General features: G+C 39.1%; 1 protein-coding gene across 3 annotated transcripts in view; it reads right to left on the reverse strand.

The window, feature by feature from the left end:
• Positions 1-102: 102 nt before the first annotated feature.
• Positions 103-13512, reverse strand: part of celf3a (cugbp, Elav-like family member 3a) — a 34902-nt gene continuing 21492 nt past the window's right edge. Inside the window, exons 6-16 of one of the 3 annotated variants that reach the window (XR_005623588.2) lie at positions 10148-10227; positions 9774-9917; positions 7144-7248; positions 6443-6587; positions 6207-6347; positions 5262-5321; positions 4568-4672; positions 4155-4298; positions 2672-2808; positions 2293-2392; positions 103-1228 (exon numbers count right to left, since the gene is read on the reverse strand). Coding sequence is in view for 2 of the 3 variants with exons in the window: in XM_039678313.2 (XP_039534247.1) it covers positions 2681-2808; positions 4155-4298; positions 4568-4672; positions 5262-5321; positions 6207-6347; positions 6443-6587; positions 7144-7248; positions 9774-9917; positions 10148-10227 (1052 nt within the window). In the remaining variant the exon portion in view is untranslated. The remainder of the gene's footprint in view (positions 1229-2292; positions 2393-2671; positions 2809-4154; positions 4299-4567; positions 4673-5261; positions 5322-6206; positions 6348-6442; positions 6588-7143; positions 7249-9773; positions 9918-10147; positions 10228-13512) is intronic. The other 2 variants (XM_039678313.2, XM_039678315.2) reach the window with 2 other exon arrangements.

Genomic DNA, 13512 nt, shown 5'->3' on the forward strand with positions numbered 1-13512 from the left:
TAATGAGTGAAAATATGTTCTCCTGCAAGTTTAAAGATCACAAAATATCACAAATACACATACATTTATTCCAGTGATGACACACAGACACAAACAAAAAAATATTGTTTAAAATTTTATTCAAATTTTTTTTTTTTTGTAATCGACAGGTTGTGAAACAACAGTTGAAGAAAATAAATAGAATAATAATAATAATAATAATAATAATGATTGTTCATTAATGGTAAATCTGTAAATAAAATGTCTAAAAATACATGGATTCATCGAAACATGTCCCAATGATCCTCTATCTTCATAAATAATTTAAAAAATGCCCTCCAAGAAATGGATAAATTAATTGCAAAAAAGGATAGAAATCATTTTCCCTAAATAATAATAATAATAATATCCCAAATGTTTAAATCTTGACCTTCATTTTAAAAGCATGATATATACAATGAAATACATTTTTAACGTTCGTGAATCTTTTCGAATCATCCACACAAAGAAAAAAAATGAACAAAACGAAACAAAAAATACCTCTAACTACAGCCTCTCTGTGATAAACTATATTCAGTCATTTTAGGGAGGATTGCAATATAGGACCAGCATCCTACACCACAGGTCATTTGTTTCTGTAAGAATTAAAGATGAACAACTATGTATAACTGGACTCAGATTAGAGACCGAGAGCAAATCCTTCTCCCAAAACTTCTCTAGCTACCGTAACCACCCATGATTCTTTGCTCTGATCACGTGGACCCAGCCCCACCCTCCCAACTGTTTCGATATGTCTACACGTGGTCCCCTGGAATTTCTATTTACATATTTTAAATTGCTGCAGAAAGACTTTAATAGTCTGTAGTTCCTTTGAACCCAGAAGTGAAACTTGTGTAGTACTGACATATTAGCGTTGGTCCCATTTGTGTATGTGTGTGCGCGCAAGGCGTAGATGCGTGGGTCGCCGGCAGAAAGGTCACGACCCACAAGCACACGGCACAACAGCTTGTGAAGCAGAACAGTGAGTGGAGTTGCGTTGCTGATTGGTCCTATATCGTATACTGTTAAGGTAGTAAATCATTCTATTTAACCTGCACCTCCTGCGATAAGTCTGTCTTTATTATTTTTAAATGTATATTTTATGTTTAAATAATCTCGGTAGGTCTTATACTGTAGTTTTGCGAAAGTTGTTGGTCCCGTAAATTTGCAGCAGAGGAAAAGTGACTCCGTTAGTCCTCTCCTTTCTTCCCTGTGAGAGAGAGAGAAAATGAAAAGCGCAGTTAGGAGCAAGTCACATCGATCCACAAAAAAAAAAAAAAAAAAAACCCCACTCCTACTTGTTTCACAAAGATAGCATTTGGGAAGGTTATCTAATGCTTACCATTCTATACTTCCATGCAACCTATGTTGTGAATCAGTGAATGGTTTTTCTTTTTTTTTTAATGCAAGTGTGTCTTTTTCTGTGTTAGTGTTTAAAGTGGGGAAACATTTCTGGCAGGCAAACAAATTTCCAACATGCACCATAGGAATTCTGGGCTGTGTCGTTTTGTCGTTTTTTTTTTCAGATGGTGACTTAACTGCGTCTTTTTGAGCGCTCAAACCAATGACCGAATGCAGTTTGACTGTAAAATAACCCAGAATTCCTACAGAGGAATGCTGTTCTTTGGTCGGCACAATGCGTTACTTTTCTCACCAAAACAACCACAAAGTGTCACCTCAAACCTCAGCGTGAGAGGTTTGAGAGGTAGAATGAATGAAGTTCCCTACCTCTCACGCACGAATCGTTCGCATCACTCACGCAAGCACGTACACAAGCTCACTCGTTGGCACGAAACAGCATACCCACTAGCACAAACTCTCTTGGAATCAAATACAACCACACTGAGAGCCCCCACCCCCACCCCCACCCCACATTCACAGTAACTATAACACCACCAGACTACATATGGGAGTATTTTGTAGAAGAATTAGAGTCATGACCAAACAAAACACAGAGGAGACTGATCAAAAACAAAATCCACCCAAAAGTAGCCCATTGAGCTGGTTGATTAGAGTTCAATAGGATCAATTTAGTTGGAGTAACTCCATTACGTTGAGAGTAAATCACAGATGTAGTGTCAGTTATTGATCAGTATTTATAAAACAAAAAGAGAGTCACAACGCACCAAACACAGTCCATAGTCACCACGGTAACCCGCCATGCACTCTCAGCATGGAGGATACATGACAAAGGGCCAAAAAACAAAACTGCTAATGGCAACCATCACAGGCAGGAATATCGCCACAGCAACCAACACAGGCCAATCAACTTACAAACCAACGCTGTGGGAGGAAGGGGGAGCTTTATTGGTTGCTAGGCCACCGTAGCCGTAGCGACGTGGTCTCCGCACGAGTTATGATTGGACGGGGCAGCCTTGGTGCGGATGAGGTTGTGTTTGTTTGTTTGATCGTTTTTTGAACAATGACACAGCACAAAAACAATAAATGAAAGTAAAAATTAATTTTTGACTACGTTTTTTTTTTTTTTTTTAAGATCTAATGCTGATGAGTTATTTAGGTTACAATTCTTTTAATAAATCAATCAAAACAGGATATTCTGGCAAGACTTGTTAGTTTAGAACTGGTCACACATTATAAAGCATAACAGAGATTTAGAGAAGAGGCGCCGGTTATCTTTTCCGGTTTTCCTCACCTGTTTGTCTCAGTATGGGCGGTTGGCGTCTTTAGGCCTCTTGAGCTGAACTTTAAGCCTCTTCATACCGATCTGAAAGCCGTTCATGGCCTGGATGGCAGCCTGAGCGCTCGCCGGGTTGTCGAAGCTTACGAAACCTACGACATGAGGGACGTGACCGGCAAGAAGAAAGAAACAGGAGATGAGCAGGAAGCGCATCGGTGAATGAGTCACAGATGATCTGCTTGTCATTTAAACCGATTCAAGGACAAACAAAGCCGTGGAAAGATTTAACAGACAAAGGCCAGGTTTCATATACAGGGTTAGGCCTTAGCTCAATTAGGGCATTTAAATAACTTTTATAAACATGATTTCGAAATAAACATTACTGGTGTGCATCTTGAGACAAAACAATGGTACTGACATTATTTTAAGATATATCAGTACAAGTTGCTTTCGATTAAAACAGTTAAAACGAGCATTTTAGTCTGGGACTAGGCTGTGAAACTAGGGGTCAATTAAATAGATTGATAATTAAATATATCATGTTGCAATAAAAAAATAAATAAACGTACAATGAACTCATATTTAATTCGTTCCCCACCCTCAAGACTTTATGTCGTATTTCAGGTGACTTTTCATGTTACACAAGTTAATGCATTTCACATCCAGTTTATTTATTTGTTCTCACTTTTCATGCTTATTGACTGCAACATTTAATTATATATTACATTATTCTGCATCATTTTATGATTCCATGAGGTTTTGTATTTCAGGTGGCATTTAATGTCCTTTTTAAAGGTGGAGGAGGTGATTTCTGAGAATCATTGTTGAACGCTGACATTTGAAATCAACCCAAACAAACACACACCTCCCTTCATTGCTCCGCCCCAAAAATGCATGAACACGCATTACAAGAGCAGATGTCTTTATATATAACAAAAGTGAGGCAAAATAATGATCGTAAGATGACGAATGAATGACAAGCAAGAACATGTCATGTCATTCAAAATGAACATGCAGTACATCAGAGTACATAAAAGCATGAGTTCGCCAGAAGCACAACAGGTCTAGACAAACAATGAGACTCAAAAATGTCCTGTTACTGTAGCTAACATTACAACAACAGCATATCTTGGTTCTGTGAAACAGCAAAACCGATGTTACTTTTCTAATATTAACGTTGGTCCTAAAGCTCTTATCCTTTTTTTTCCAGAGATATTCCTCTGAGCTTTTCTCTTTTATAATGTCTCTCAGCCAACTCTCTTTCTACAGTCTTTCATCAAATTTCCCTGTCTCCTCCCCCCTCGTGAGTGGACACGCCCCTACTGCTGGTTGGCTACGAGTGTGTCATGGTGCTCGGTCCGATCCATTTTCAACAGCGTTTCTCAGAAATCACTTATTGCACCTTTAATGTTACATGAACAAAGAATGGTATTTCATTTAATGAAATCATTTAATGGACATTTGTTAAAATTTAAACCACGCTTTAGAAATCACTCACCAAAGCATTTGCTCTGATTGGTGGCGCGGTCAACGAACACCTTGGCTGAGATGACATTACCGAAGGGCAAAAACATCTGCAGCATCTCCGAGTCGGTGAACTCCTGAGGCAGATGATAAATAAAGATATTGCAGCCTTCTGGTCCTGGAGAGAGTAAGCAGAGAGAAAGAATGAGCCAAAAGGAAAGAGGAAATGCAAAACATGAGACCACATGGTTACATGTTTGTTTAATCATAGAAGGAAGTAATTGTGTTGATTTCTGGAAGAAACATGGTGCTTTGAATCTTTTGGAGGCACAGCATGAGATTAGGGGAACAAAGATCGAGAAATATGTTTGATAATAGACTTGGGAATAATCAAAACAGGATGTCAGTGGTCATAGTACCCAGTGAAACAGGAAATTACATTGTTACCTTCTCGTTGTTGCAGCTGCTGCGGCTGCTGGGGTTGCTGGGCAACTAAGGTGGGCTGATGTGGAAATGGTTGACCGACCAATCCATAAGCAGCAGGATATGTAGCTGTGGGCGGAGTAATGAGGTCAGACATGAGACCAGAGTAAAGTCATCTTTTCAAGTGCCATTCTGCAGTCTGTGTTTGTTATTTTGAGCAGATAAGACCTTGAGAAAGACAAACTGCTTGCTATAAAAATAGCCCAGCCTTAAATTAGCAGTCCTTCATTGTATGTCAGTAGCAAAAATATCCACTGAGTGTTGTAAATCTCGATTGATTCCTGTGAGCCCGTTCTTTCGACAGTCCACGTCAATAAATGAATTAATTCTGCAATTAATTTACGTCTTTATCGCTCACAAAGTCCAAATGTAGCAGTTTACATTATTTAAAATAAGTTTACATCGCTTCACTAAAAGTATCTAGGTAATTGCAGCTGTTTATTATTTAAAACATGGATATGAATAAAAAAATCTTGTGTTAATTCAATAAAAACATGAAAAAAATGTGGAAAACATTGTATTTTACTTGTTGCTTTTGAATTTTTTTAATTGTCCAAGCTGGGTTTTTTTTCTGAAAAGAGGAGTACTACTGTATATTTCACATTCTTTACTGCTGACAAATCTCAGGAGGAGTGTATTAGGAGTTGAGAAGCCTCACCCGTGTAGTGTTGCATGCCTGTATACGCCTGCTGGAGAGGATCCAATGCAGGGCTCTGAGCTGAAGGATACACAAATATTGAAAACAAACAGAAGAATAGGATGAGACAATTGGTATAACATATAATTATACATACAATTAAATTAACAGAATTAAATCTCCTGTTTCCACCAAAACTGTTTGTCGGAAGCTCCACAGGGTCCAAACGTTTGGTCACTAGTGCCAATGTCAAATGTCAGTTTCATTGGTGCCAACAGTGTAAATCTTGGGCTGTGGACAATGTGAAACATCTATTGTACTCTAATGAGTCCATTTTCACTGTCTTTCCCACATACATGGGAGTTACGGTGTGGAGAAGCCCCAAAGAGGCTTAATATCCGGACTGTTGATGCCCAGAGTGAAGCGTGGGGTGGATCAGTGATGGTTTGGGCTGCAATATGACGGCATTCCCTACTGTGTTCGATGTGCACTTTGACAAGGACTACCAAACCATTCGGGAGGACCATGTGCACCTAATGTTCACACATTATACCCTGAAGGGTATGCCACGTATAAAACACACAGCAAGACTTGTGACAGAATGTTTTGATGAACATGAAGTTGAATATCTCTCATGGCCAATAAATATTTTTTAGCCACTTTGTGGTATTTTGAAGGATCAAGTCAGAAAACGTTTTCCTCCCGCCAGCATTATATAGTGACCTGGCCATTCTTCTGGAAGAGGAATGGCTCAAAATCCCTTTGGCGACTGTTCAGAACTTGTATCCGTCATTCCCAAGACAAAATGATGCTGTATTGGCTGCAAAAGGAGGCCCTACACCATACTAATAAATTATTGTGGTCCATATAAAATACACATGATGTATTGTAAAGCATCACAATAAAATATTAGTAAAATACTGAGTATTTTTGTTAAACAATAATAGCATTATCATTTATACTCACCCTGATATGGGTGGACACCATTGGTGTAGAGGGCTTCAGTGGCAGACTGGCCATTGGGTGGCGCAGAGACTTGTGGGTAACTGTTGACGATTGGAGGCAGAGCAGGCACAGGTGTGGCGATGGTTGGAGGAGTGTTTGTACCTACAGCAGAACGGCCGATCATTAATACATAAATTCAATCAAATACGAGAACATTTGAAAAGAACTTATTGATGTTGTAGCAGACTTTCATGTACCTGAGGAGGGTGTGATTGAAGCGATGGGTGTGGCTATGATGCTGCTGGGATTGAGAGCAGCCAACTGTTGCATCTGCACCGCGGCAACCGTCGCCACAGGAGACAGATATGCGGACTGAGCCACCAAGGCCTGCTGTTGGACGAGCTGGATGGGACAACAACAACAAAAAAGTGAATCCGGGACTATGACATATAAAATTGTTAGCAGAGTCCTCTGCAGATGGGGTTATTAGGTCAAAACCATTTAAATGAGAACTTCCAGAAAGTAATTATTGAAGTATTTTTGTTTCCAAACCTAACACAACCTCCAGTCATCGCTTTAATCCCAATTCAATCCATCCCAATGTGTTTTCTATCAACTAAACCCTGGCCCAAAAATATTTAGCACTTAAGCCAGATTTTATGTTTGTAAAAAGTCATTGCATTAGACAACAAGAATTCGAATCATTTAGAATTTAGTTTAAAGACAGATACTGTTAAATACATAAAAACACTGACAACAATATTTGGTTCCTCAATGGTCATTAAGCTGTTGGATTGAATCTTATTTATGCAAGGCTGGAATACACTACACGTATTTTAAAATATAAACAGATTTTAAAACACTAGGCATCATACACCAAAAGACTACCAAAATTTCAAATTGTTTCAAACACGACAAACTCACAAAGAAACATGCATAAATATATAAATATAGATGCCTCATTAGTGGCTGTTTCTATGGGCCGCCATAGGTTAGACGTCTGCCATATTGGAACGGTCAAAACACCGGTCCGTGAATATTCGAGAGCAAGTTGACTGTGCGTCTGCAACCGTAGTTAGACACATGTGTGAACATCTATATTTGCAATAGACTTCAGCAGATCATTTTGCTAAACTAACACAAAAAGACAAAGCTTCAGCTAACACAACATTAAAAAGATACCATAGTATAAAAACCTGTAATATTGAGTTAATACATATAAACACATACCAACATTCATTCTCACCTGTGAACGTTTTTTCTTCGGGAATTTAAATCATTCCCGAAGGCGCTTTCACAACCAGAAGCTGCGCAATATACTGAGTTCGATTTGTTACGCTTGTTCTGTTCATTTACTTTTGTTTTGTTATTGTAGTTTTATTGTATTTTATTGCAACACTGGTAGATAGAGGACAGCTTCGGTCCATCAAATCTTTATTAACCGACAGCAGCGTTTATATCTGGAGCGCACAACACTGACGGGAGGAGAACAGTGACTGGATCTAAAACCCTCATATCTTAGTCACTGTAAGTTACCAAAACTACACATGTAATCCCGCAACACACGTCTGTGCAGCGCAGAGTGGCTCTCTCTCACTGTACGACGTGACGGACAACTAATTCGTCGGATATTGTTCACACACAGCACGTGTTTTCAGAGAACTTGGGAGTCCTGAATATTTACAGGTGTGAGTTGGGTTATGCAATGCAGTTGTCACTCCCGTAAATAGCTGAACTGTATGTGAACCTGTGTAAAGGAGTAGTTCACTTTTTAAAAAACTTATGCTGATAATTTACTCACCCCCATGTCATCCGAGATGTCCACGTCTTTCTTTCTTCAGTCGAAAAGAAATTAAGGTTTTTCATGAAAACATTCCAGGATTTTCTCCATATAATGGACTTCATTGGGAACCAAACGGTTCAAGGTCCAAACGACAGTTTCAGTGCAGCTTCAAAGGTCTTTAAACGACACCAGACGATGAATAATGATCTTATATAGCGAAACGATCGGCCGTTTAAAAAATAAATAACAAAGTTTAAGTTTTATAAGCACAAATGCTCACCTTGCTCTGTTTTGTGATGAGCGTTCGTGACTCTCCTGTTCAAACTCGTTCATCAAAATGAACAAATCTTTTATCGAGTCATGACTCGAAGGGTCCTAGATAAGACCCTTATTCATCGTCTGGTGTCGTTTAAAGCCATTTGAGGCTGCGCTGAAACTCTCATTTGGACCTTGAACCGTTTGGTTCCCAATGAAGTCCATTATATGGAGAAAATCCTGGAATGTTTTCATCAAAAACCTTAATTTCTTTTCGACTGAAGAAAGAAAGACATGGACATCTTGGATGACATGGGGGTGAGTAAATTATCAGCAAAAGTTTTTTTTAAAAGTGAACTACTCCTTTAGAGACTCAAATATAGGACTGACAATACACTACAATATGTGTTCAAATATTGCTTCAAAACATCAAGTTTTAATATCCTCCGGGTGGATGGAATCACAGTCTGAAGCTTAAAAAACAGAGTTTGTGCCCACAATGCAATTTTATGTGAAATCTGTCAACTCCGACTGTCCAAAATCTGCAGACTGGCGCAGACTTTCGGCAACTATTGTCGGCTCATCTAGACTGTAAATCAGGGCAAAATTCTGACCAAAAGTTATGTAGTGGATTCCAGCCTAAATATGCACTACTGTTCAAAGGTTTGGGTAAGTTCGGTAAGATTTTTTAAAATGTTTTTCAAATCTCACCTAGGCAACATTTATTTGATCTAAAAAGCTTTGATATATTGTAAAATATATTTTATTCCAGTAATGGGAAAGCTGGATTTTTAGCAGCCATTACTCCAGTCTTCAGTGACTGCGTTTACATGTAGCCAATAACACGTTCAAAACCGGGATATTAGCAATAACCCGGTCGCGAACGGCCATGTAAACACCGGCAAAAACTCGAAAAATGCTCATATCCCGGATTTTAAAAACCGGAATATTATACCTGGGGTACCCCTTTTCTAACCCGAATTTTTGGTCATGTAAACGCGTATCGGCATATCCCCATAGTGATTTGTGTTCTGCGCATGTTCTATTCGCAAGGAATCTTGGTCTTTTGAGTAGAGAAACTTCTCGGCGCATACAAAAATCCGCGTGCTGTATACCGGAAGTAAACATGGCGAGACACAGCACAGCATACTTTTGGAGCGAGCTCATAACGTTACCAGCATCTAAGCCCAAACAAAAGCGATCGCTATCTTCCCCGAACTATTCATTATCCGCGTGCTGCTCTTGTTGTTGTCTTTGGATACAGGAAGAAGAATCGGAAATGACGCATTTTGCGTCTTAAGGTTGTCCGTACGTCCAGACGCTAACCGCGCGTCGCCGTTTACATCGGGATATTGCAGTTCCATGAAGAAACTCTCTCTGCTCACGCATGTAAACGGGTTATTCCTAATGTTTCAGAAACCCGAATAGTGACCTTAACCCGACCATAACCCGAAAATTGGCTGCATGTAAACGTATTCACTGTCACATGTTCCTTCAGAAATCATTCTAAAGTGCTGATTTGCTGCTCAAGGGATGGTATTAGTGCTTACTGCCTGTGTGTATGCGTTGTAGGCGCCCAGGTGTAGGCTCATGGGACTAATGACACCCAGCTGGGAGGCCACTTGCTGCATACGCCTAATTCCTCTCTCCTTCTCTGTGTCTGCAAACTTTACCACCAGACTAGAAGATGCACCCTGAGGGGATAAAGAAAATTCTCATTCTCAAACAACATCAAATAAAAGAAACTAAGAAGTCCTGAGGTGAAACATGCAGTGGATGATGTTGAAACAAAACACAAAGACTCTGTTGTGAGTGAGTGAGTGAGTATATGAACAATGGCATACTGTGTTGTGCTATGCATGTAGGTGTGGTGCAATCAGCAAGTGGGAGCAATCCTGAATGTGATTGTGAACGAAACACTAACCGGGAGAGTGCGGCTGCCATGTAGAGCGCTAATGGCTGCCTGTGCTTCTGCATTACTCTGATATTTTACAAATGCACAACCTGCAACACACAACACATCATTAGACAAAGCCGACAAATACATTTTTTAAGTCATCAAGTGGGAGTATTTTAACATCCAATTAAACAAATGAAAGTTGAGATTGGTACAAATGCCCACATTATTTCCCCAAAGCCTACATCTGTACATATGGAAGAGCATAAGTGAATCTGTTAATGATTTACTATAGCAGGTGCATCTGTTCCATTCACACTCACACGTAATTAGCCAGAGCACACACATCCATCACTTTATAAATCAAAGCCTCTGTCGACTGGACTATCATTCATTAGCCAACATATGCGTGGATGACCTAACACTCACTACTCCAATCCTTGAACAAAAAGTGTTATATTAGGGATAGGCATTAGAAGTGGCATTTCCAGACATTCTAAACTAAACAACATGTGTCGAGATCCATTGATTGTCGTAATCATAATCGATCTAATATTGGAATGCCGTTGAAATTCTGCAGCAGAGCAATGACGTCTCAGATTATTATCTGGTCTCCTGTATGCTCCATTTAGCCAAGGTTGCAAGACAAACTCCCTGTTACAAATATGGTAGAAACCACTAAACATTGCTTTATAAATAATCTTCCTGATCGGTTTCTACTCCTCTGCATACCGCTCGATGTTGCAACAGAAACAATAGACACTATTTTTTGCAGTACTTTAAAAATGGTTGCGATTCCATGGTATAACAAGCACACTCGGGCCCTCAAGAAAGAAGCCCGAAAAATGGACCTGGAAATGGAAGAAAACAAAACTGGAGGTATTTCGCATTTCGTGGAAGGAAAGTCTTATTGCATACAGGAAGGGCTTGAAAACAGCTAGATCTGCTTACTTTTTGACTCGCTTAGAACAAACACAACCATAGGTATTAATTTGATACAGTGAACAGAAATTCGAATTATTGGACCAAAAACCTCCACACCTAATAACATAGAATACTGTCTAACACTTGATGGCTGCTCTGTAATGTCTTTGTCGTCAGTTAGGAACCTGGGTGTGCTCTTTGATACCAATCTTTTATTTGAAAGTCATACTTCTAGTATCTATAAAACCACATTTTTGCATGTTAAATATATATATAAATTACAACATATGCTCTCAATGACAATATGAGCAAGAGCGGAACAGTTAGTTCATGCATTTCATGACCTAAAGGCTAGATTATTGTAATGATCTACTGGGTGGTTGCCCTGCACTCTTAACCCTCTGATGGTCTTCCTAATTCTTAATGCAGTATTTTTGTTTAATATAGAGTCTAGGCCTTCAGAAAAAAAATATTTTTTGAAGAAAATTAGCACCATCTGGTTACAGTATAGAGAAAAAGCGTAGAATCATGGTGTAACCACTAGATGGTATGTACAGCTCTCTATGGAGAGGCATGTGAATTCCCCAGCTGCTTATGAACACATTTTTTTTTTTTGGTGGATTTTAATATATAATTGAAACAATCTCAAAAACTATTTCTTATTTTAAAAAATTGTAAAATTTTTGAATTTTTGTGTTTTTGTCAATTTCCCATTCATTTCCTTTGGGGGTCATTTTTGACCAAAGACCAAAATCGTGACAAATTTTTTTACGACCACTTAGCATGCTCGGATCACTCAATTTTTTTATGTGTTCACATACCTAATGCCAGAAATGTCACCAAGTTTCTTAACATTCCGATGAAGCTGTGATTTTTAAAAATTCAAAACAGATTTTTTGTAGTCTGAATTTATTGTGTGTACGTGTATAAAAGTGTGTTTGTATGTGTGTGTGTGTGTGTGGGTGGGTGTAAATTTTTTGCACTCTTGATGTTGTAGAGTGTCACCCCTTTACTGCGGTATACTTCTTTTAAGAATCGTGGCCGATTTGTAGATTGTACAATTTTTGTAAATTTCCCATTCATTTCCTATGGGTCGGTCATTTCTGACCGAAGACCACGAGTGTGACTATTTTTTTACGACCACTTAGCATGCTTGGATCATGACCTCAATTTTTTTTGTATTCACAAACCAAATGCCAAAAAAAGTCACCAAGTATCATAACCTTCCGATGAAGCTGTGATTTTTAATAATTCAAAACAGAAAATTATTCTGGACCATCAGAGGGTTAATAAACAAACTCCAGCTGGTCTACTGGTACTAGAACCAGGAATATGACCATATTAGCCTGGTTCTGTCAACAATGCACTGACTCCCTATTATACATTGCATACAGTTCAAATCTTCCTAATTACGTACAAAGAACTAAATGGTCTAGCTGCTCAGTACTTGAGCGAGCTATTAACTCATTATAGTTCTTTCTATCTATTGCAGAATCCCAAGATTCTGGCCAATTAATAATACCTATAATATCAAAATAAACTGCAGGCAGGAGATACTTTTCCTATTTAGCAGCCAAACTCTGGAATAGTCTTCCTAGCCTTGTTCGTGTACACTCAGTCAGTTTTTAAATATAGACTAACCTGGAATACACATAACACTATCCATTTCTATAAGTCAAATCAGTTAAATGATCGTTAGGCAGCATAAACTAGGTCTACTGGGAACACTTTTTCTATCAACTATGGCAACACCCGATGTACTTGTTACATCGTAAGAAGAATGTCATCTACGCTAAAATTAGTCTGTCTGTCTCATCCTTATCCCGAGGTTACCGTAGTCAGCCGGATCCGGTCCATTTCCAGATCAGATGGTGGACCTGCACCTAGACACGACCACAACGCAGCCCTGAACGTCAGCAGAGATCCTGTCAACTAGACAATCCCCTGTGAAGGCATGGTCGCCATCGTCAGCAGAGACCACAAGAACCAGACAGGTCCTCCGCACAGACCCTATGGCCAGCTTTGGCTCCGTACCAGCTTGATGAAACGATCTTCAAGCAAAAGGAACTGGATGAATATCTGAATGCTACTGATCCCGATCTGAATTCTGAGTTCTTGTTGATACAGCCTGAATCACAATCACACCATGTTCGTTCATAGGCCAGAGGAGAGCCTGGTTTCTCCCAATGTATTTTTTCCCATTCGGTCACCTGATGGAATTTGGGTTGCCACTTTCGCCTCTGGCTTGCTTAGTTGGGACACTTAATATTCAACAATATTATTGATCTGACTGTACTGACACTGTTGTTAGAACTAAACTGAGCTGGACAATGACCTTATTGTTTTGCTTAAATTAAATAATTATTGATCTTTAAAACAGAACTAATTTCAGCTGAACAACAGCCGAAATGCATAATTTTCCAGTTATCACTGTAAAACTGCTTTGAAACGATCTGTATTGTATAAAG

The sequence above is a fragment of the Pimephales promelas genome, chromosome 18 (genome assembly GCF_988280905.1).
Source record: "Pimephales promelas chromosome 18, fPimPro1.hap1.1, whole genome shotgun sequence".
Classification (NCBI taxonomy): domain Eukaryota; kingdom Metazoa; phylum Chordata; class Actinopteri; order Cypriniformes; family Leuciscidae; genus Pimephales; species Pimephales promelas.